This window comes from Scophthalmus maximus, chromosome 13 (assembly GCF_022379125.1).
Source record: "Scophthalmus maximus strain ysfricsl-2021 chromosome 13, ASM2237912v1, whole genome shotgun sequence".
Taxonomy (NCBI): Eukaryota; Metazoa; Chordata; class Actinopteri; order Pleuronectiformes; family Scophthalmidae; genus Scophthalmus; species Scophthalmus maximus.
In genome coordinates this window covers 4,767,501-4,792,814 of record NC_061527.1, presented here as the reverse complement: position 1 = coordinate 4,792,814, position 25,314 = coordinate 4,767,501, and the positions used below count along the sequence as shown (strand labels likewise).

The 25,314-nt window shown below is 45.1% G+C and overlaps 1 protein-coding gene across 9 annotated transcripts in view; it reads left to right on the top strand.

Annotated features, from left to right (window-relative positions):
* LOC118317931 (discs large homolog 1-like protein) overlaps positions 1 to 25,314 on the top strand; it is a 99,651-nt gene that overhangs the window by 45,691 nt on the left and 28,646 nt on the right. For 5 of the 9 annotated variants that reach the window (XM_047336666.1, XM_035647093.2, XM_035647092.2 and 2 more), the window contains 9 exons: positions 7,440 to 7,493; positions 9,867 to 9,917; positions 12,038 to 12,162; positions 12,946 to 13,115; positions 13,426 to 13,562; positions 14,099 to 14,243; positions 15,036 to 15,168; positions 17,877 to 18,033; positions 18,724 to 18,826. In XM_047336666.1, coding sequence (XP_047192622.1) covers positions 7,440 to 7,493; positions 9,867 to 9,917; positions 12,038 to 12,162; positions 12,946 to 13,115; positions 13,426 to 13,562; positions 14,099 to 14,243; positions 15,036 to 15,168; positions 17,877 to 18,033; positions 18,724 to 18,826 — 1,075 coding nt within the window. Of the gene's footprint in view, positions 1 to 1,694; positions 3,454 to 7,193; positions 7,309 to 7,439; positions 7,494 to 9,866; positions 9,918 to 12,037; positions 12,163 to 12,945; positions 13,116 to 13,425; positions 13,563 to 14,098; positions 14,244 to 15,035; positions 15,169 to 17,876; positions 18,034 to 18,723; positions 18,827 to 25,314 lie in introns of those variants that run through there. The other 4 variants (XM_035647098.2, XM_035647097.2, XM_035647099.2 and 1 more) reach the window with 4 other exon arrangements.

The window sequence follows — 25,314 nt, the reverse complement described above, 5'->3', positions numbered from 1 at the left end:
ACACACGCACACACCCGCCAACACACTGGGTGGCTATAACAGGCTTTTTCCTGCAGCAGGGTGCTGCTTTGTAACGTGGCCGGTCCGTCTATCTGCCCCCACTCGCTTTTTCTTATCAGGCTGGTTTGGGGCGGCTTTCTGGTAAATATTAGCTGACATTGTACGGACATGGACCTCATAGCCATATCCATAGGTGTGTTTGTGCTGTTCTTTATGTATACGACTAATATTTCCTGGTTATTGTGCAGATGTAAAAGTATTTTCTCTATAGGTAAATGTTAATGTAAGCTGATTAATGACGGATTGATACAAAATACCTGATGTACTTAATAATGTCGCAAATTACGGGATCACTATATTGTATCATAGGGCTGGTTACTCTGCTGAGGAGAAACACATGTATTCACATATTTTTCTATGACGAATTTCTCACTTAAGATAAGAATATTAATATAATATAAATATAACAATGTTTAATGTTCCCTGCATATCAGGTGGTTTCTGTAACTCTCGTGAATAAGACCTGTGGGCGTGGATATGATTCAATCTGCAACTATTCAGGTCATCAATTAATGATTTATTTTATTATTTTTTCTGGAAAATTCTCAAATGTATTGGTTTGAAATTTGATTAACTGGTTCTAAGATGTGTAATCATGCAAAATCGTCTCTGTGGGTTTGTAGGCGTACAGGGTCTTTAACAAGACAACTTGTTTGACATAGTGGTAGGAGTCTGCAGTTTGAATTTAACACATTTATTAAACAAAAGTTTAAAATTTACATAGAATTCATGGCTTGTCTTTAATGGACTACATAAAGAAAGCAATGGACGACTCTTGATACAGTTTAAATACTCAAAGACACAGAGACACAATTCAGTTTGTCAAAGTATCGAGGCTCCGCACCGTAACAGGGTGAGAGACCAACTAGATAAAAGACAACAATAATGTGAATTGTAAAACATTTAGTCCTGGAGCAGATTCATTGTCATAATTTTAGGAAATTTGCATTTGTATCATTATGGATTGTGCCACTCTGTCTACTGCAGCTTTGCTGTACCTCTGATAGTTCTGCATCTTCTCTGGTCAGATAAGACAACATCTTCACTCCACTTGGATTGAGTCGACTTACCACATAGACTGTATACAAATGCATTTGCACACGTTAGAGACTGGGGACTTGGAGACACATAATAGGTAGACACATCAGGACGCGCACACACACACACACACACACACACACATACAGACAGGGTCTCACAAGGAAGTAGGCCAACACGTACAGACACACAAACACACACACACACACACACACACACACAAACACTGACACACACTGACTGTATTCCAGCCGACCCGGCCTGCCTTGTGATGCTTTAAAAGAACAAGATAAAGGTTGATGGAAGGGACTGCCCTCCGCCAATCACAGCTCTGCATTCTTTTTTTTTGCACACACGCAAACGCACACACACACACACACACACACACACACACACTGTGCTTTGAGCACTGTATCACTGTCCCCTGGTTGCCTATTGATTAGTCATGCCTGGCTGCTGTCATGTGCAGGAGTCCAGGGAAGTCCCTAATTGGTTAGTCCGGGAAAGAGAGAGGGAGTGAGACAGGCCGAGCTGGGGAGAGAGAGAGAGAGAGAGAGAGAGAGAGAGGGGGACAGACACTGAGAGAGTGAGGCAGCACAGAAAGATCAAAGAGGCGGAGGATGACAATCGTGCACAGCGACCTGGCCTAATATTACATCAACAGAAAGACTGGACAGTACGAGATGAAAGAAGGAAGACAAAGTTAACTCTGACGCCTTCGGTGTTTGAACCTTTGACGGAAGAAAAGGTCAAACACGGGAATCTGATCCGACTCACTACAGGTAAAGTTCAGCTTGATCTACTTTTCGTCCGGAACGCGCGAGTCAGACTGCGTCGTCGACGGAGCAAACGACAAAGGTGGATAATGGGAACCTCTCCGAGTGACTGACCGAGTGGAGTGGAGCATAATCGCGGAACGAGAAAGGGAAATCTTGCCCTCGATTGCACGAACTGACCGGCGTCCTCTCCAGAAACAGCCACCGGGACAGAAAGGAGGGTCAACCTGTCCAAGCGGTCCTTCTACCTTGTCGTGGCCCCGGAGGTTTCACCTTACTACTCACCGACCCTGCAACGCTGAGAGTTGCTCCTAATGGCAGAAAACTGAGAAGAGGAGATTTAAATATTGGATGCTTTGTGTTTCAAGACTAGGGGATGGTCTAATCCATAATGGAGAAGAAATGGAAACAGTGCCTAAAAAGGAGAGATGGTATTTTGACTGTCTGATTGTCCAGTCATCTTAACACGCTGATATACGGCGAAGTAAAGGGGGAAAGGCAGGAATACCATCTTTGTACCGGACACAGGAGGATCGGCGGTTCTGGAGGAGGCATGGCCTACATTATTCGGACACAAGTGACTGTGATGAGCTCCCCCCTCTCGTCGTCTCTATAGAGGAGACCAGGCGGTGAGAGTGAGATGAGAAGATAAAGAAGACAGGAGGATATCTTTTTTTTGGGGGGGGAGTTTTTATAAATCTCTGCAGCTATGACCACTTACTTCCACAGCCACGAGTTCTGCTGCAGCCCCAAGAAGCCCAGCGGTGGCGCCGCCAAAGGCAAATCGGGCAAAGGAAAGGCCAAATCAGGCAAGAGCCTCTCTCACCCGAAGCACAACCAGAATTTGCTGCAAATACACACTCCAAATCACCATCCGCAACCTTCGCCGCTGCACTCGCCGAAGCACCATCCCCATTCGCCGAAACACCTGCTTCTCTCTCCCTCCCCAAGCTACTACCACATAGCGCCGACGTCGTCGAGTCACCAGCTCGCGCCGCCGTCGCCGACGCACCAGCTGGCTCCACAGTCGCCCAATCACCTGCTGCACTCGCCGAGCCACCAGCAGCCTCCGCTGTCGCCAAGTCGCCAGCAGCTGCAGCATCTCTGTCCGAACCAGCAACAGCACCGCCCTCCGGCATCAGCCGGTCACCTGATCTCTTCGCACTCGACGCATCAACTCTGCCACCCTCAACCGCGGCCGGTGCGGCTGCACTCGCCCAGCCATCACTCGCTGTTCCAGCAGTATCCACCGCACCACCACCACTACCCTCCTCCTCTTCCCCATGCCTCGCAGTCGCTGTCCATCCACCCTTTCCACTCGCCGCAGCTGCCCCTGTGTTCAGGGCTGGGCGGACACGGGTGGAGCACGTTGCCGAACCACCTGGTCGCCAGGGGCTCCCGGGGTAAATTCCCCAACCTGAGGGACAGCGTGAAGAAGAGTCCCACAAAGAGCAAAGCCAAGGGCAAGGCCGGGAGCAGGCCGTGGCCCAATGACACGTATATCTGGACCGCACACTCGCTGGAAGCTCCCCAACACACGCCGCTCCCACACTTTCCCCAAATGCAGACCCGTGTGCAGGTAGGTTTGACGGCTGGATGGCAGATGGGCGGTTGTGCCCAGTGGGTGGTGTGCTCGAGGCCACCGATGATACGTTTGACAAATGATTTCACGCAGTGTGACTTGTTGAGCCCCGCACACCGCTAGGACAAAATGGCAGTTCTACCTTTCGCTTTGTCACGTGTCCAACGAGATGCCTGACCAAAGTCTCAACGGTTCGCACGCATCCCCTGCTTCGTCATTCAAACTCTCTAGGATACCTGCGGGAGCCGAGTTACATTTCCCCACATGTTCATGTTTAGTTAAAATAAGTGCAGCCTGTGTGTTGTTTAGTGCTTTATGTTGGTTTTTCAGAACAATGTTTCTGTTCAAATAGGTTAGCGTGTCTGGCATCGCCTAAAGAGAAATAGTTTATTAGTGGCTTTGAAGACTAAGCCGCACGTATTTCTTACCGTTGTACACTTTTGTGATTTGGAATACTTGGCTTTGGATACTTCCATAAGGAAGTACGAGTACTGTGGAAGTTGTTCCTATTACAATTCGTGTACACGAGTAAATCCAAGGCAACCGACAAGTCGCAGCTCTCCACAATACCTTACGTTAAGGTATTACTTTTCTTGCCTTAACCCAGTTTGCCTTCAACGGAATACAGAAAGCAAAATAATTGGGCCATTCAAGAACTACATTTCATATTCTAAGTGTTTGTTTATGACAAGACATCTGCCCAGAGCTCAAGGAGCTCAACGGAAAGCAACATAACTGGCGACATCAGTCGGCAAATTAAAGCCACAGTGTGTAATATTCAAAAGAACATATACACAGAAATTGAATATGCTGTCCATAACTATGTGTTCATATATGTGTAATCACCTGCAGCAAAGAACCCATGCTTGATACGTGGTGCTGCGTTCCACTGCGACTCGGAGGAGCTAAAATGGAACGCCGCATTAAACAAGGTTGGCGAAAACGGCCCAGAATACGTCGCATTCGCGTTGAATTTCCAGCGCTGCCGGGAACCAGAAATGGAATTAGCGGTGCGCCACCATAAGGTGTCCCCTGCCGGCTGCTCAGTTGGTTGCAGTTTGCAACTTTACCACCAGATGCCGCCAGAAAAATTACACACTGGGGCTTTAAGGTGTTGACCGCAATGGTGTAGGAAATCTAGCAAAACTAACCAGGCCGAGCGGATCGTGTGTAAGTTGGAGGTTTACAAAAAAAAAACTTGTGACAAAACAAAGTGTACAGTTGATTCATCACAGAGTGATGACAAAAGCAGTGTAAGATTCACGGCACTAGACTGACGCCAGCTGCCTGTTAGCTGTTGTCGGTGGGGTATTCGCCATGTACATCTGCTGCGGATGCAGTGATGGGAGATTGCGGGTAGCAATGGTCTGATTAGCGTGATTAGCATGGCCCTTCTGATTTGATTAGAGTCACACTTCATCTGATTACCTCATTAGTCAAACGGAGTTACAACAGAAAGACGGCGAGCTGCGATATTAGGAGTGGAGCGTTTTGTGTGTGTGTGTGTGAGTGTGTGAGCGTCAGTCTTCACCGCTCACCAGCGATCGAACGATTTCTTTTTCCTGCACTATAAATACAATCCGAAGTAGTAGCAGCCGCGTGAAGCGAGTGAGGTCGGACGCTCGGGGAACAAACCTTTGAATTAGGCTTTCAAACGTCTGAGCAGCGTGCGATCAATCGTCTTCGTCTCCAATTTGGTTATTGAATTCCTTTTTTTTTTTAATACTGTGTTTGTATAATCTTGGATGTATGAGTGTGTGCACGGCACTACATTATTTTACTAATCGCTGCTGAGCATCATCGCAGGTTTCTGTTGGTTCTTGATTTCTGCTTATCCAGTCGTGATTCGTCTGCTAATCGAGGATTGAATATTCACTTCAACATTTCCACAACCATCCCGCATATAGTATGCACTGGAGCACGAGATCTGCGGCTCAAGCCCCTCGTTTTATTTCTGTGACCCTCTGTCTGGTAAGACAAACGGAGATGGTCCGGATCTGTTTCTAAGCTGTGCCGAGCTGGGCTGAACCAGGCCATAATGCGGATGGTGGAACAGCAATTATGTAACGGCTGAGAAATCACTTTCATAGAGCAATAAAACACTGTCTGGATTTGGATGTGTGTGTGTGTGTGTGTGTGTGTGTGTGTGTGTGTATGTGTGCGCGTGTGTGTGTGTGTGTGTATGTGTGTGTGTGTGTTGATATTTGCACATTTGTTCTTTTGGCCTTCCATGTAACACAACCACACACACACACACACACACACACACACACACACACAGTCACAAACACATACTGATGTTACATAAGCAGTCTGACATGGCGTGTCAATGGAATCACCAGCTGACTGAAAGACTGGATTTGTCGCTCTGCGAATGACACACACACACACACACACACACACACGATTTGCGCTGGCATTAGCTGAGAGGACTTTTTGGACAAACCTGAGGAATAAGGAAACTTGCAGGAAGTTCTGCGAGGAAGGAAACGGTTGCTATGGGGTTTGACAGTCAGCGCATCTGATGTTGTTTACCTTCCTAAATTCAGAAAGTTTTATTGATTGATCAAAGCGATCAATGAGTTTTCTGGGGTCCAGAACGCCCACTACTGTATTTTACGAGAAAAAAATAAGGCACAATTATACAGTGATCTTCTTCATCGTGGTCTTTGTAAACACACTCACACACACATCAGCTCCCAGCAGCTGCAACTGTCGGCAGGTCCTCAACGTCTCCTCAACAATCTGTACTGAAGACTCTTCATCTCTTTCATTCTCGCAGCCTGTCCTCCACATCTGTTCTCACCCTTCAGATTCTATAAATCCTATTTTTTATTTTTTTGTCAAATTGTGTTTGTGCTTTTTTTTTTGGGGGGGGGGGGGGTGCGTCTGCTCCTCGTCGCTGTTGTCGAGCAGACGGATTCGACTCCTCCCACCGTACCTATAATCTCTCTGATCCACCCCCCACCCCGTTTCTGCTCCCATGTGGGATCAAGCATCCCGTCAGTTTGACTGACAGACAGTTGGACATGTGGTGGAGAGAGAGAGACACATGGAGTGGGATAATATACGTGTGTGTGTGTGTGTGTGTGTGTGTGTGTGTGTGTGTGTGTGTGTGAGAGAGAGAGAAAGAAGATAAAGGAGTGGGAAGGGGGGGTGAGAGAGGTCCAGATTAGTGTCGGGCGATAGATGCTGTCGCTGCTCTGTAGTCGGGGGCGGACTGTCCATCTGACGGCTGGCTTGTTTTATGCTCGTGTAGTTGGTCGGTTTGAATGAACTACCATTTTCTTTTTTTTTTTGCACGGCTCAAAGCTCTCTCATGGACTGACTCGCTCATCCCCGGTGTAGTTGACCGTGGAGCCGCTGGACGCTGGACCCGGCCGGAGGACCCAACATTCTCCGCGGAGAAAGTCAGGGGAGACGAGGGAGGGGGGCCTGGACAGGCCTGGGCTCTCGGGGGAGGCCGGGGAGCAGACTGGACCCTGAGCTGAGGAGGGGTCACCACGGGGATGGTGTCGCTCGCAGTTGACACACGATTTTTGATGATGTAAAATATTGCCATGCAGACCGGGGGGGGCTGTGAGACTTCAATGTAAGACGCAGATGTTCGGGGTCTCGTGGTTTTTGGTACTTCCCGGTGCAGTACCAAGGGTTAGGGTTAGGGTTGGGAGGGTGCTTTGCAGAGCTTCATTAAAAGCAGTCGGGGGAACATTCAAGGTGTGGTTTGCAGTCTAGTACATTAGTGCTGTTCGGTATCAGGGCTGTGCAGCATGTCATGCGGTGAATGCAGTCGCTCCATGGTGGTAATCCGTAGCAGAGGTCCTCAACATGCTGTACCAAAACATGAGACGAGTAAGTCGCCGTTTGTTTTCTGTGCGCGTTTCACACCGTCCCTCGGTGGCGTCTGTTGTTTTTTTCCTCCTCCATGATAATATCCTTCAAAGTAAAAGTGACTAAAAAACGCCTCTGTCCTCTCCCCGCAGGCCAACCCCCCTCCGGTGGTGGTGAACACAGACAGCGTCGACACCCCCCCATATGTGAGTACTGCCTCTGATGTAGCGTCAGCAATTACCAACCCGCACGCGCAGTTCACCTCCACCCGACCGGGTGCTGAGCATCTAAACATCCAGTGAGGTTTAATCAAGCAGATTAAATATGGACAGACATTACATGGCGTTAGTTGCTTCGACCGCGCGACCGTGACCGTGTTTTTTTGTTTTTTCATCTGTTGCGATGATTGCCATGTGATGTGGTATTGAATTTTTAGACTTTGCTTGATCTAATCAATTTGCGGGGAGCAATTGGGATAATCAATTTTTTTTTAGCATTTGTGAAGCAAAAATGCGGAACATTTGCTGCTTTAAAAAAATATATATATATTTTTTTTTATCAAACTACTTTTGGATTTAAACCCTTTGGACAACACAAGCAGTGATGGACACACACACACACAACAATTTTCCAACAATCCAGCATTTTCTAGATGAAGTCATTGAAATGAATAAAATGAAATAAAAACCCTCTTATAGTTAGTTGCAGTCTGTTGTAGACTCCAAAGATCGCCGAATGTGTTATGTGTCAGAAGGACATGTCCATATGAATTTAACTTTTTTATTTGTTCACTTTTACAAAAAGTTATTGTTTTCGTTCACGGTCTAGTCAATATAATTTGAATCCTGTCCTCATCTTATACTGTACATGTCATTGTATCACGATTATGGAATGTATGTCTTTGTCCATAAACAACGCCAGCCATGACAATTATCCTCCCGAGGCTCATTGTACTTGGAAAACTTTAAGTGGCTTCTACTGGAAATGTGCTCAATTTTTTTAAAGCATTTTCCCCCAATAAAATGTGCACGGCGATGATGATAATAGCGCCCCGGTTTTGAGACAAACGGCTCAGCCCAGAATTAGATGGATCCAGATGTCACTCCACCGGTTTGCCATCTGCCACGGAGAATCAGTGTCCGTGGCCGTCGTCGCCGCTAGATAAGTTTATTATGTAATTACCGTGAAATGACTCCCCGCTGAACTGCTCGGAAAATAAAACGTAGAGAAAATCACGTGCGGATTTCACTCAATATTTCGTTGACATTGTCATGGAAACGGGATTAATACGTGCACTGTAACAAAAACGGTTCACTTCCCGTAAAGAGTTTCTTCTGCAGCTCAAAATCAGGCAAAGGTTGAACATCATCATAATTGAATTAATTCAACTTAACACAATTTTTTTAACAGGAATTTTAACCGCAGCCTTTTGCAACACTAGTAAAACTATTGCCTTCTTTTTTTGGGGGGGGGGCACCAGAATAAACTTGTCTTCGTGTTTATAGTGAACCAAAGATGGCCTATAAATACTAACTAATCCAGTCTAAATTTGTACCTCAATATGTGTGTGCGGTGGATATTAGTAGACGGTACATGGTTGGCCGATGGGAGATTGTTTGAAATGACGGGAATTCAAAATCTAAACTAATCTGACTGCACAGAGACACAGATTACAGCCAAGGGGATTACATTGGCCCGTTGGGATGCCACTCGACCACTCTGGGTTTTTGTGCGTGCGTGTGTGCGTGTGTGTGTGCGTGTGTGTGTGTGTGTGTGTGCATGTGTGCGTGTGTGTGTGTGTGTGTGTTCGTGTGTGTGTGTGTGTGTGTGTGTGTGTGTGTGTGTGTGTGTGTGTGTGTCGGCAGCAGCAGCTACAGCAGGAGGAGCAGCAAGCAAAGCTCATCTCCCTGTACAAACCATGTGGGACACAAACTGTATAAGAGTCTCCCCCCAGATCAGATTTAATTCTGCGTGTTTTCTCAGTGACGCGAGTATGTTTGATAGTACGGGCTGTCCTGGCCGAGCCGCGTGATTGGCCCCTGCGGGTAAACTCATCGGGGATGATCTTAAAAATGTGACATCAGAGCTACATCATCATTAAGTGCGCATTTACCAGCTTAATCTGGGCGATTCGTGCGTCATTCATAAAATAACAAAAAAGAAAAAGCCTCATTCCAATGTTTTAACTGATCAGAACACGAATGTTAGAGGAATCGGTTATTTTTGTTGTTGATTTATCTGCCAATCATTTTTACTCTATTGCCCAGAGCCCAAGTGTATGAAATCAAATGCCTTGCTGTGTCCGACTCTGAGAGCAAAAGATGTTTTAATTTAGATTAGTCATAACAAATCTTTACAAATGAAACAGACAAGTCATAAAATCATCAGTTGTAAAAAGCGGAACCTTTGTCAAAAGAATTTGATGTATAAAAGCCAACACGGTGTGTGAAGACAGAAATAAGGAAGTTGAAACTGAACTGATGTCAAAAGCTTCACTGTAATAATCAAATGAGTGTTTTTGGCGTCCACCGCCTTCATTCTCTTTTCTTCTTCCTCCTCCTCCTCTTCCTCGTCGACAGGTCAATGGAACAGAGGCAGACTATGAGTATGAGGAGATCACGCTGGAGCGGGTAAAAAAAAGCACACAAAAAAAAACCTACGATGACAACACACCACAAACATGCGTGTCTGTAACACACACACACACACACACACACACACACACACACACACACACACACACTCTGAGAGTCCTCAGTCACATCAGTCGCGCGGTGACACAACCTCCATCTGTTCAGTCTGACCTCTGTCCTCCCTGAACCCTCCGACATAATCACGATGAAAAAAAAACACAAACACCGACATCACCAGTGCCGTCGGGGGCAGACACTGTATCGCCTGTCTGTCAAACACGGAGGGAGGAACATGCGCACGAAAGACTGAAAACGGTGCGAAAAAAAAGGACACATTTTTGTCATTTTTATCAACAGACAACGCAACATTATTGTAGAGAAAATATATTATTCGAAAAAGGACTTAAAAACAAGATATCCAGGTCGTTTAAGGATATCTGCCAATTTTAATATTTGAATTTAGAAGATCCACAGGCGTGCAAAGTGTCATATTGCTTTGTTCGCGTTACGGATACTTCTCACCACCTGCGTGCTTCAAAATAAAGCAATCGTTTGGATTGCAAGTGATTCCATATTCTATATCCTAATGGAAAGCATGAGAGTTGTTTAAGGATATATGAACGATAGTGCAAAAAGGTGGAAAGTCAATTACTAAACTAAACTCATATTCTTTGTCTCTTGAGGAATTTTATCCTCTGCTGCTTTACTTTTTATCACTTTTTACTACACTACACTCCCTTTTGCAGCAGTCGTAGTTTAAATGAAACAATTACAAATAAATGAAGTCATGCATTATTGTTTGGGTGACAGATTTGGCGCCACACAGTAGTTTACGCACAGCTTCTTTTTATTTTATTTTTTTTACCAAAAATGTACTCGATTTTACATCTTCTTTGATGTAAAACCCACCAAAATTATATTTTTTTAATCTAAAGCGTAAAATAAATGTTTAAAAACCAGAAGGAGAAAACTCTCTCCTCATCTTTCTCAGTCTTCAGAGTCTCTCTCTCTTCCCCCCCCCCCCCCCCCCCCCCCCCCCCCCCCCCCCCCCGCCCCCTCATCACTCTGCTTCCTCCTTCACTCGCTGCCACCACCGGCCCGACCCTGCCGACCCTATTTCCCCGTCCTCCCTAGTCCTCGTCCATCCTTCCATCCTTACTTTCCTCTCCTGACCCCCCCCCTCCCCTCCTCTCTCTCATTATATTCCCCTTTCTCTCACCCTGAGGCTCTCTCTCTCTCCCTCTCTCTCTCTCTCTCTCTCTCTCTCTCTCTCTCTCTCTCCGTCTCCCTCTCACTCTATTCTCCTGTGACCTGGATCTGTCTGCTTGACTGGATCTGCTTTAAAGACACTATGGACGAACACACGCAAACACAGGCACAGACATCACACACACACACACACGTCACAGCTTTATACCAAACGACAGCGCAGGAGAGAGAAACGTGCGCAGAGCAATGGCTGCCATAGATAGATAGATGGATATAAAACTTAATTGATCCAAAGGGAAAATTGAAATTTGACATCAGGAATTTTTTTTTATAAATAAACTACGAAAGTATTTTGTTTATTATATGAAATGAAAATCTGTGCAATATTAAATGATGTTTGGAAATCAAGGACATGGATTAGAAAGAGAAGATGCGTCTCGGCGACGGGTGAAACTTGAAGATGTAACATTCAGTATATCACAAGTTGTGTGGCGATGCGCTGATGCTGCATGAAATTTTGGCAATGGGAGGTGATAATCCTCAAAGATTATATCAGTGTATTTATCAGTTGGTTGTGTAACCAACCTGAATGCGTCTGGGTGATATTTACATAATTCATATGCCACTTTATTTCCAAGCAAAATCTATCTTGGAATATCAGCGTGATGTTTGTCCGGTTATTTGCTGTATGAATTTTTTTTGTGAAAAACTGAGCCTAGATCTTAACAACAGAATGTCTGACATTGTTGTCACGTCGTCCACCGTGACTTTGTTAATAATCTGACAGTAAAGCGTCACATTTTCTAGCATGATAAATTATCTTTTAATATTAATATTGATAATCAGATGCTGTTGAGGTGGATTTCGTCCCATTAAAACTCACCCTCTCTCTCCCTGCGTCCGCGCAGGGTAACTCAGGCCTCGGGTTCAGCATCGCGGGGGGGACTGACAACCCCCACATCGGAGAAGACCCCTCCATCTTCATCACCAAGATCATACCTGGGGGGGCGGCAGCTCAGAACGGACGGCTCAAGTATGTACACGCGTCGCTTTTCACACGTCTCGCCCCCTGAATTCGCCCAAAGTCAAACCTGGACGTGGTCGTCACATCAACCGGATGTCAAGTTGTAACACTTTCAAATTAAACTCAATGTTTGGTCCCAAACACAATGAAAGACATGAAGTTGAAAGCTCACACTGCAAACTTGTGTTGCCTGTAACAAAAGTTGTGGACCGCATTTGAAATTGACAGCCTTTAATATGCAAAATAACCCCTCACTGCAATTTGGAGCAATGTTAATCAGGTTGTACAGTAATTAAAGCTTTAGTCCATAAGTTTTGCATATTTAATACATATAGTTTCCCACTCGTGTATGACCTTTCACTTCAGTGTTGTTGGTATGCATGAGTGAGTTGATTGTATCTTTATTGCCGCGGCACATTGTAGAAGTCAGACATCAGGCCTGTTGTAGAAGAGCTGCCAACGTTTCGAGAGAATCTCTTGAATTATGAACAACAGCTGTCTGGCCGAACCCGTCATTTCCTCTACATTACTCCTCACTCCACTTCACTTCAATGGCCACGCGACCACAGTCAATGGAGCATTTTAATAACGTCAGTTCAAATATTCTCTCACCTTTTTTCTTCCTCAATTGTACCTTTAAATAGGGAAGCAGTCGAAAACAAAAGGCCAAACGACTGCTTCCTGTGTGACGAGTACGTTTGTCTAGCGCGTAGTTTGAGGGTGAGCGTCTGTATAACATTTGCATTCCCCCTTGCGAAGTCAAATGACGTCCATCTCGCCCCCGGTGTGCAGGGTGAACGACTGCATCGTGCGGGTAAACGAGACGGACGTCCGCCAGGTGACCCACAGCGGGGCCGTGGAGGCGCTGAAGGACGCCGGCGGCCTCGTCAAGCTGTGCATCCGGCGCAGGAGGAGCCTCACCGAGAGGATCATGGACCTCAAGCTGGTCAAAGGGCCGAAAGGTGAGCGGGACGCCGCGCACAGGGAGGGCGGCGGTGAGCCGGCTGCGCGCTCTGTCGCCCCCCCTGCTTCCGGCGCGTGACCTCGACGCGGGCGAATGAAAGCGAGGGCGTTGGACGAGGTGCAGGCGGCACGTTGAGGCGGCGCGGCGAACAGCAATTTGGCACGATTGCGGCCACGATGACACGCCGGCTAACTTTTTTTTGCAAATGAAACAGGAGGAGGACATATTACTGTCGTGAATGCACATGTCTGACGTTTAAAAAAACCCAAACTATTAAAGGTATGACGTGTCATGGTTTTTTCCCACAGGTTTAGGATTCAGCATAGCAGGTGGCGTCGGAAACCAACACGTGCCGGGCGACAACAGCATCTACGTGACGAAAGTCATCGAGGGCGGGGCCGCGCACAAAGACGGACGGCTGCAGATCGGGGACAAACTCGTAGCTGTGAGAAGACGCCTTTTGTATTTTACCTTTTTATTTGTTTTTTCCTCCCATGGAAATGTCATCATTCAAACTTGTATACAGTAAACTTAGACTAAACTAGGACCATCACAGTGTGTGGCAAGAAATAAAAGATGTTTGCTTGAACAACTCTCAGATAAGAATATAAACTCAGGGTTAATTAGCCACAATTAGTTCATTAATAAAGTCCCTTAAAATATCATCAACAGCACAAAATACTGCAATTAGTTGACCTCATTAAAACCAGAGGTGTAATATTTCCTTTTTTTAATTTTAATTTTTTACATTAAATACAGTATTGAGCAAAAACAAGGTGTGTCATCTCCTGCTTCTTACTGCTCTTTAAATGTCATCTTTTATATATAAAATTGGTAATATTTCCTATTACCCACCTGGCTATGTTGTATTCAGGTATCTTAGAAAAGTGCGGTGTACAAGTATGTGTGTGCATCACATTGTTTGTCCTCTGCGTGCAGGCGTCTCCAACACAATGATAATACGTCTCTGCGTGTCTCCAGGTGAACAGCGCCTGTTTGGAGGAGGTGTCTCACGAGGAGGCGGTGGCCGCCCTGAAGTCGACTCCCGACGTCGTGTACCTTCGTGTGGCCAAGCACACCTCGCTCTTTATCAATGACAACTTCCCTCCGCCCGATGTCACTAATTGTAAGTACACACACACACACACACACACACCAACAACATAAAAAACAACTTGGAGTCAAAACGCCGTTCTCGTTCCCTCCACCAAGGAGGTTGTGTCCATCGTTGCACTTTGTCTGTCTGTCGGCAGGATTACGCAAAAACTACTGAACTTATTTGCGAGGAATTTTGTGGAGGGGTCGGGGAAGAACCCAAGAATGAACCCATTTCATTTTGGAGCGGATTCCGAGGCAAAATGTTCAGTTGCTGATAAAACACTGAAGTGTAGCACCAGGCGGGAAAAAAACCTAGTTTAATATTTGTGACGGGTCTTTTCTTGCTGTGATCAGCTCACAAAGTTTCACTTCCACTGTTTATGAGACTCGTAATGTTGGTGCATTTCATCACTGAGGTTGAAATTGAGGCCGGTTAAAGTTTGTGTGAGGGAGATATTACAAATCTCCCCCTAACTGTGTCAGGAAAACACGGTTGCATATTGTAATGTTTAATATTATCCCTCCTCTTGTAATCATCAGACAGAGAAGAGTTAATTTGGTCCACGCATCATCAAACTACATGAAAACACATTTCATACCAGCACATTATCACACAACATGAAAACACATTTCATACCAGCATATTATCAAACAACATGAAAACACATTTCATACCAGCATATTATCGAACAACATGAAATGGAATGACAATGTCAGAACCACAGCACATGAAGGTATATTATATATATAATATTCTTTATTTTTACGTTTGTCAGTATGATAAAATATGAAGAAAACATACTTGTTTCTGTTCCTGCAGCCTACTCCCCACATCAGGACAACCACATCAGCCCCTACATGAGTGGCAGTCAGTCTGTGAGCCCCGCTCCGCTAACCACGCCCAGATACTCACCGCTGCCCCGGGCCGTGGTCGGAGACGACGACGTCTGCAGGTGAGTCATCACATGCGATCACACACACACACACACAAACATGCAAGGATATTTATGGGATTGTTCCAAATGACAGTTTGGCTGGAAATATAATGTTTTTGAGGTTTCCATCCGTCCGTCCGTCCGTCCGTCCGTCCGTCCGTCCGTCCGTGCCATCTCAAAGATGAAGAGGAAAGATTTTTAGTGGTCAAAGATCAAAGGTCATGGTCACTGTGGCTTCCCCAAAAAATATTTTTGTGGCTCATAACTCAAAAAAGGAATGTTCTAGTTATGACTGAGAAGATTTTCCACAAACATCTAATGGAATGAAATGATAAAGCGATGACAATTTTAGTTTAAAGGTCAACTCCACTGCGACATCATGATTTTATCCAAAAGCACTTTTCTTGCCGTTGTTCAACACCATAACTCCGGGACGTCTTGACCATAATTCAGGGAACTTGACTGGTGGGCGGAGGCATAGAAAACGTTTAACTACATATACATAATTCACAATTACAAAATTTTGCAAATCTAGAAATCAATGATTTTTTTCTGCCACCCCATCATTTGTTTAAAACTATGATGCATGTCAGTCACTTCTTATTGCAAAGTTCGTCATTAAAACGTGATTCAAAGTACGGGCGGCAACATTGAGGAAATCCGGTCAGATTTTGCCTCTTTTTGTTTTTTTTCAGTTACTAGTTCATAAAGTCAATGTAAATCCAGCTGTTCGCAGAGTGCTGCCGCTGCTGCTTTTGCTGTGTGTGTGTGTGTGTGTGTGTGTGTGTGCGCGCGCTTGCGTGCGTGTGTGTGTGTGTCTTTGGCAAAGTGGCGGAGGGAAATTTTGGTCTGAGGAATCAGGCCGCACGCAGATCCCCCAGTGCCGCTCCACTGTCTTTAATCCATTTTAATGGACGGATTACAGCCTATCGCGGCCCTCGTCACTCAACTGGCATCACCGTGGTTACCAGAATATGACTGAATCATTTCGTCATGGACCCTCGGGCCAATCGGCGCGCCTCGGCTACGATAAATCTGATAAGCCTCAGACTGACGGTTCACTTTGACGTCTGCCTCTCTCTCTTCTCTCCACTCCTCTTTTTTTCTGTTCCTCTGCTTTCATCGGCCCGCTCGCTCTCTGCATCATGGCTGACTAGTTTTTTTCAGAGGAGGATTATGGGTTTTTATTAAGTGTCCTCTGAGCGATCGCAATCGTTTTAAGGAACGACCCGCTTTCTTCCTGTGTCTTGTCCTCACTCAGTTTGAGGGCTTTAGAACGAGCAACACATTTGCTGCTTTTCCCTCCCAGGTTCCAAAACCTTAACTCAGGGAATCTGTTGTATCTGCCAGAACCTATGTCTTCTGTTGGAACTCATTGGGATTATTTCTTAACGTAAGGTAACACGAGTTAAACTGAGGCGCCTACAGACTTGAGCAATATTGGTTTAATGCAAACCCGCACTGTACGACGCGGGTCTAATAAACTCGGGTACGACTGTACAGTCGGTGATAACATCTTCTGAATCCCAAGGCTACGTCGGTACACGAGAAGAAAAGCGTCATCGCCGTGCGTCATCCGTCTGTGTGGCGAACAGTGACGCCCGGCGTGAACTGAGCCGGTGCAGTAGTCGTGAGAAGAAGAAAAAATTCAAAGAGGAGGAGGAGCATGTGGACGTCATTCATTCATTTCTGTGCGTCATTTCCTGCTGAATTCCTGTCGCTTGGTTGGCAGACGTAGCTCGTAGCACAGTGTATATACAGCACGCCCCGGGAATTAATGTAGAGAGTAGAAGCTACAAATCAATCAATGACGCTGACAAAGAAATGATATTTAATGTGCATGTGTCGCATAGTTTCAATGCGGAATCTGATAAATCGGTGATTGCCTCTGATTGTGATCCCACATGAATCCGATCACACAGCCTGATGAACTCATTAACGTGGAGTTAAACTCTCACGGCTGCATACTTGCAATCGCTTCTGTACTAATGCCGATTGCTTTCTGGCAAAAATTAACAATGACGTGGAAAAGACCAGTTCTATCTTTTCTTTCTTGACTGGGATTTCTCCTGCCCGCGAGCTTGACTCCTGCTGATTCACTAAAGAATCAAACCTTTTCTATAAACTGAGTCGGCGGTGTGTGTGGTTGGTTGGGACGGAGGTAGCGACTGTGGCGGTCGAACAAAACAGACGCGGTGCGACACTGACACCTGCTGGTCAACTAGGTGAATGATCTGTATCACAGCGTTTATTCCACTGTTTGTTTTTGTGATTATAACATATTCATTTGTATAATTTCTTGTCCTTATCCCTCAGTGCTCCTTAGACTTTGTTTAGGCAGGTTTTAATAGCAATTTTTCAACATTATTATATTAATGATTAAAAACAAAACACAATCATGCACTTATCTGACCAAAAATGTTAGATAGCCTTATATTTTATGGCATTACAGTGATGTGATGTATCATTTTAATTTCATTTATTTATAGTTTATTTTTTTAATTCCTGAGTAAATGTATATGAGTGAGGAAGCCTCAGTGTAAGCTTACTAACAATGACTAATTGGAGAAGGGGTGGGATTAAATAAGTGTATACTTCTTCCCACTCCTTTTCGGACCTGTAATATGTCTATTGTCTGAAGGATTATTATTTTTTGCATCACCTGTCTGTTGTCTTTTGTTCTAAATAAATTCTCAATCAATCGATCAATATGTGTCTGACTCCAGGGAACCCAGGCGGGTGGTGCTGCAGCGCGGGTCCACGGGTCTCGGCTTCAACATCGTCGGCGGGGAGGATGGAGAGGGGATCTTCATCTCCTTCATTCTGGCCGGTGGGCCGGCCGACCTGTGCGGCGAGCTGCGAAAGGGAGACCGCATCCTGTCGGTACGAGCTCAAAGACCCCGATGCAAGACAAGCAGGCCCTGATATGATATCTATCACAAACTAACTGTCAACATCAATATTATCAATGGCTAGAATTCTGCAGCTGCTACTGCAGAGATTACACGGGGCCTATCAGGGGAGTGATGCTGTCAGTTAATGCTGTGCTTCTGGCTGTGCACATTATTGATGTGAACATATAACTCATATGAACACATCTTTCTTCTTTTGCTGCGGAGACTTTGAACTATTTCAACAATCTGAATTTCAAATAGGAAAGTGGAATGTTTTCATTTCGCCCGCCGCTAACCACCAATCACCACAAATGGCCGATAGAGGATTTGTGCCAAGAAAAAAAAAAGAAAAGTGAAACATGGCTTTAATTTTCTTCAGACAGGACTCAAACAGGATGAAGTCCCCAGACTCGCGATAGGTATTCATGTATGCAAGAACTGACACGGAGAGATTTCTTGCATGAAACAAGCCTCCTCAAAGTACACACATACTACACAGGCGCACACACACACACGACTGGCCACCTGTGAGTTATTGACCCACCGAGACGAACAGCGCTCTTAATGCTCATCTCACTATACATTTATTGCTATCGATCCAGCGCGGGCTCTAATTGTTCTGCGTCCGTTCATGTGTGTGTGTGTTTGTGTGTGTGTGTGTGTGTGTGTGTGTGTGTAGGTGAACGGCGTGGACCTGTCCAGTGCAACACATGAGCAGGCAGCTGCGGCTCTGAAGAACGCAGGACAGGCCGTTACCATAGTAGCGCAGTACAGACCAGAGGGTGAGTACTGCAGAGGAACACACGGTTCATTTCCATCCCTTACGTTCTCATCGTCAGTTCGTCAGGTTTTGTTCCCCCCGCCGCGTTGTCGCGTGGCAAAGTTGGTGTATCGGTAAAGAGAAAATTTAATGAAGATTATTCAAAAAACTTCATATTTTTATGATGCTGCCTTGACTTCTTCTTCTTCTTCTTTTGTCATTTCTGGCAGTATAATCTGTGGGAAAGCCCGGGGAAATAATGAAAACATAGATGCTTTTGCGCAAAGAAAATAATCACAACAGCATGAATGGGAATTATGAAATGATGTACTAGCTTTTCTATTTAGGTGTTAGCTGTTTTTATTATGTAGTGTGAGGTCTCAGAATATTTGCATTATAGTAATTAATGGAACAGAAATTCACTTATTGTGCATCATACCAAGACTCACGTACACTCATGCATCCCGGAGCCCTTAAAGGCAACTTTAACCTTCATAACTAAACCTCTACCCTAAACATTATCTTGATCTACCGGCCTCACTCAGAACTCACACGAGTCCTCACGAAGATGGACATACAACCGCACACATCACACACAGACCGGGTGGCAGAGCGAGCACCGTCCTGGAGGGTTGGTCTGCTGGGAGTGACCGAGAAGGCCGTAACCTAGGAAACCAGGTTATAACTGCGCCGGTCGGCTCAGCTAATGGGCTGCTGTCGTGGTGGGGGACCTGGATAGAGCACACACACACACACACACACACACACGTACACATACACATACACAGTTAAACAACATCAGGTCCACTGTTCGCTTCAGTTAATGTGTCTGCTGGGAGAGGTTTTTTGTGTGTGTGTGTGTGTGTGTGTGTGCGTGTGTGTGTGTGCGTGCGTGTGTTTGTGTGTGCGTGCGTGTGTGTGTGAGTGGTATCTGGTATCTCTGGTATCATCATGTATTATTCAGTCAGAGAGGTGGACTGCAGTAACAGTGTTATTGGAGGCCAGACAAGTGTACAGTATGATACACTGGCTCACGTGTGCTTCAGGTAGGAACACCACAAAATCAATATATATATATATACAGTATATATATATAACAATGTTTAAAGCATTTATGCAAAAAGAAAAGGCTGTCAGAGATTTTTTTTCCTTTTGGGGGGGGGGGGGGGGCAGAGAAGTGATAAATATTGCAATGATAGAGTTAAGGCCAGTAATAATAATAGTATGTTTGTGTATAATAAAATGTTCCTTTAATTGTGGCACAGTAAGTTTCAAACATAAAACTGAAATACACATACAGTGAAAATAAAACACTGAAATATTTAAATTGGTAACACAAATGTATTATTTTTTTTAAATTTCAGTTATCAATTGTGTTTACTTTATGACTCCTTAATCTGGTAACTTGAAATTGTGTCGTTCTTTACGTCTGATATAAAATCTTCTGTAGTGTGAAGCGCACTGGACTGCTGAGCTGACGAAACTCAATTGGCAGAAATGTGTGTATACGAAAGCTTTCTGGTTTCATGTGTAATCACCTTGATATGAAGGCACTCTCAGATAATGATATTGAGTCTGCGGAGAGAGAGAGAGAGAACTGGTGGAGAGTTTCAGTGATTGAGAAAAAAAAAAAAAAGTGTCAGCAAAACCTCGAGGAAAATACTTTCAGCGGGAAAAACCCAGGTCGGCCTCGAAAACGCCCGGAGGAAAAACAAGAAATTAGAAATTAGAGCGAGGCGAATGGATGTTGCCCCAGCTCGTATGGGACAGGGAGCGGCGTACAGTGAGACGGTGGAAGGCACTGACATCATGAATGAACGCCACCGCATGCAAATGATGTAAGGGGAAGCTTATGGAAGTAGCATGAGGCGTAATCCATACATCATTCTGAAAACCATGATGTATGGATTACGCCTCATTATTTATTCTAAAAGGTCATACGGGCACGATGTATGGATTAGGATTTTTTTCTTCTATTTTTCAGGAGAGACAGTGTGATTACATTTAAAAATCCCGCACTGATCTGATACCGATATAAAAGGGTATTAATAACAATACGGCAGGTCTTATGGGGGCAATCTATTAAATGGAAATGGACGTTGGACATGTTTAAAAGGTTTCAATTTGATAATAAAAAGAAATTCAGTATGAACGTTTATCTATTTGTTTGTTTGATTGTTACAGCAGAATGTGACATTACACGTAAAAGAATAATCCAAGGTCATGTGCGGTATCAGGACTGAAAAAGTTGGATCGCTAAATGGCTTGCTCCAAAATGATTTTTTTCCTCCCCCTGCACATAATGATGCAGAGGTAATAATTTTACAGTAATAATTTGCAACCTTTTTTTTACAAGAACAGCAGATTGCCCCGCTGCTCCGTTATTATTTTACCATGACGTTTTTTTACTAAATGAGGATAACAGGCTGATGAAAAAAATGCGCTATTAAGAGTTAGTGCCATGTAAAAAAAAAAAAAAAAGAATCTGTAAAAACAACAGATCAACCAGCTTTTCACTTCGAAATATAACAATTCGTCTCAAATTAAATCCGTGACACATCAGAATGCCACGGTGTCGTCTCCCCTCGCGGGGACACCTGCGAGAACTCATTCCAGAGGGGTTTTCCTGCGCCTGCTCGGAATCAGCACCATGGATAGCGCCCTGCGCTCTTGAGGGAAACACGTGGTCTCTTTAGTAAATCAAATAGTTGCAACCTGCGCCTTGAATTGTGGCTCTGAGCAAAAGTCTGAGGCTCCGTCGTGGAGTCCGGCAGCTGAAAATGCGTGTGCCACACAGACCGAGTGCGATGAAAGCCAAAATGAAATGTGTCAGACTGATCAAAACGTCAATAGGAACTTCTCTCCTGCCATATGCACATATGCACTATCGCTTTACTCGTGCTTGGTGTGACATTTTCACCTGACACAGCATATTTACTGAATTATTATTATTGTTATCAACATCACATTTAACCCCTCGTAAAAAAAAAATGATGTTGAGAAAAATTAAGATGAGATACTATTGTCTATTTCTAAGTCAAGATCATGTGTGTTTGAGTGTTTTGGGTTGCGTGTGTGTGTGTGTGTGTGTGTGTGTGTGTGTGTCTGTGTCGTGACTCTCCCACAGACCACATTAGTAACCGTCCAATGAACTTTATATCCATAACCGTCTGTCCATGCTGAGCCTTGGTCAGCACTGTGCGTGTTTGTGTGTCCGTGTGTGTGAGTGTGTGTGTCCGTCCGTGTGTCCGTGTGTGTGTGTGTGTGTGTGTGTCCGTCCATCTGAGGCCCACGTTTGTCCCATTCCTGTGGCTACAGCATGCCGGGACCAGCAGTGCTCCCTCTGTTTCATAAAAACACTTCCTGCCAACAAGGGACAAACTCATAATAACCTCCTCCTGCAGGAGAGGAAGAGTGTGTGTGACTGTGTGTGGTCTAGATATGACCCAATGTTGTGGGGACCTAAATCTGTTTACACGGTCAGATTATGGGGACAAACAGCAAATACCACATAATGTAAGAAGTAGTGTGTGTGCGTGTGTGTGTGTGTGTGTGTGTGTGTGTGTGTGCGCGTGTGTGTGCGCGTGCGTGTGTGTGGTCTCCTCTTGTTATTTGAATTAAATATGGAGCCCACTGTAGCCAAGCACAAGTGAAGACCTTATGGTGCGTACATGTTTGTGTGTGTGTGTGTGTGTGTGTGTGTGTGTGTGTGTGTTCGCACGCGGGCGGGCGGAGACACAGTTGAGTCAAGCCGATGCAGCAGATATGGATCTGTGTTTATTTGAAGTGGAGCAGATGGAACATGTTTGTCTGTGAAAAGTCTTCACACCGCGTCAGTGTCCCTCATCACATTCGCGGCTATTTTAAGCCCCTGCTTTTTTTTTATGTCGAACCTGTGGCTCCAATATGTTTGTTTTTTTTCCAGAGACATATGCGTGTGACCAGGCATGACATCTTTAAAACCCTATAAATACACCTTTTATGATTTTGTGCTACTCCTGATTCTGGTGATTATGATCTCATGTTGGGCTCGGTGTGTTATGTTATGCTACAGTAGCAGTAACAATCCTCTTGTATTACAGCAGCAAAGTGGACAGAAGAATATGTAAGAAATATACAAAATTTAATAAAAAAAATAACATTAAATAAAAAAACAAAGGTATATAAATACTATTTACAGAGCAGTAGCAATAGTTGCACATGGAATATTACAAAATATTAAATATAAATATTGCACAGATTCCCTTTATGTCGGCACGTTTGATTTCCTTTCATTTCCCCGTCATTCCGAGGCAGCCGCTCTAAAGACAGTCACCATTAGAGAAGAGAAGAAGAACCAGAAAGTCCAGCAAACTGATAATCAAATGTCAGTTGCACAGTCACCAACAGGAACCACTGGTCATACCAGACCCAATTGAACCGTAGCACCAAAAGCCCTGAGTGTATTTTGTTAATTATCATTCCTATAGGGAAATTGTGTTTTTTCTTTTTCTTCTAGATTTTCTAACAATATGAAACCGTATGAGTGAAAAAGTCAGAAAACCACCTTTAGAGACTATTGACCGACACATAGTGTCAAGGGGGGCGTTGAGTAAAGTGAGAGTTAAAACTTGATTTAGTTTCACCTTAAAAAAAACACTGTTAATCCGTCACGTGAAGTGTTGCGGCTTGAGTTCAGTACCTCACTATCCGGTACAACTTAAAAAAAATTTAAAATTAAAAAAAAAAACCTGGACGTGGATCGGAAAACCCCAAAAATGTTTGTGCCTCGGGTTTCCTGATGTGGGACCGGTAACGCCTGGATGTTGAGAGCAGTATTAGTCACTAGGATTACACACAACTGTCACACACACTGTACACACACACACACACACACACACACGGTGTCTGTCAGCAGTAATACTGAGGTGATGCGGGAAGGATTATCGTCACTTCTGTTAGCCTGCTTATTACACTTGGAGGGTGTGTTTGATTGTGTGTGTGTGTGTGTGTGTGTGCGTGTGTGTGTGTGTGTGTGTGTGTGTCGCCGTGCACACGTTGAGTTGTTGAGCAGAAGATTAACGGCTCCATCTCTGGGTTTTTTCACACACACCAACTTGTGGGTGTATCACACACGCACACACACACACACACACTGGGCTGCTCACTTTATTTCGTTGCTGGGTTTTTGTGCTTCTCCGTTTCTTTCCTCTTCCTCGGCTGCTTTCCTCCACGTCCACCCTCCAGCTCCCCCGCTCTCCCTCCCCAGCATCGCCGCTGTCCGTGGTGATGGTCTGACTCACCGCCCACAAGGTGTCAGTTGGGGGACTTGAGGCGTCACTCGTGTCGGGACGGCGACTGATCCCAGATCACGTCACGTTGCTCCTCATTAACTGCCGGAGGTGAAGCGCGTTCCTCGGTTTTGCAATCTGATCAGTTAATCAATACGTGTGTGGATCACTGTACTGTGCTGTATCAGTTACCGCTGAGCCGCTTCCTGACGTTCTTGTACACAAGTGTGGCAGTCTTATGGTGAGGTGTCGTTTTTTTTATTAATCCAGCTGATCAGACGCAGGGAATATACTGAGTGGGAGAGCGATGGAAGGACCGAACTATTAATAATGAAACATGGCCAGTACATTTTGTGGATTCATATCCTATTAGATGGTCTGAACATCTTCATCTCCTTTTACGTTCCAGTAATGGAGAAAAACGTTTTTTGTTTTTGTTTTTGTAGATTTGAAAACGTGAGTATTTTTCACCATTGATCATTTGAAATCACTACTGTAAATTATTGTTATCTTATCGACGCTACCTGTATGTATATACTCTCGGTTATTCACTAGTTATTCTCAACCAAAAGTTTGTGTGAAACGGGAAACAGGCGATGGAGGAGGAAAAGGAGAAAAAAAATATTGGTGCAGTGCATATATACCCCCTAAAGATGAGAACCGGCTCTGGTGGTTTTCTCTGTTGGACTGCACTAAAACTGCACGATGCAGAAAAGGTCTCTGACAGCTGCTCAATGGAGAAACAATGCTCCTCTAGAGAGAGGAGAGGAGAGAGGAGGAGAGGAGGAGAGGAGGAGGAGAGGAAGAGAGGAGAGGAAGAGAGGAGAGGAGGAGAGGAGGAGGGGAGGAGGAGAGGAGGAGAGGAGAGGAGGAGAGGAGAGGAGGAGAGGAGGGGAGGAGGAGGGGAGAGGAGGAGGAGAGGAAGAGAGGAGAGGAGGAGGAGAGGAAGAGAGGAGGAGAGGAGAGGAGGAGAGGAGGAGGAGAGGAAGAGAGGAGGAGAGGAGAGGAGGAGAGGAGGGGAGGAGGAGGGGAGGAGAGGAGAGGAAGAGAGGAGGAGAGGAAGAGAGGAGGAGAGGAAGAGAGGAGGAGAGGAGGAGAGGAGGGGTGGAGGAGATGAGGAGAGGAGAGGAGGAGAGGAGAGGAGGAGAGGAGGGGAGGAGGAGGGGAGGAGAGGAGAGGAAGAGAGGAGGAGGAGGAGAGGAGGGGAGGAGGAGGGGAGGAGAGGAGAGGAAGAGAGGAG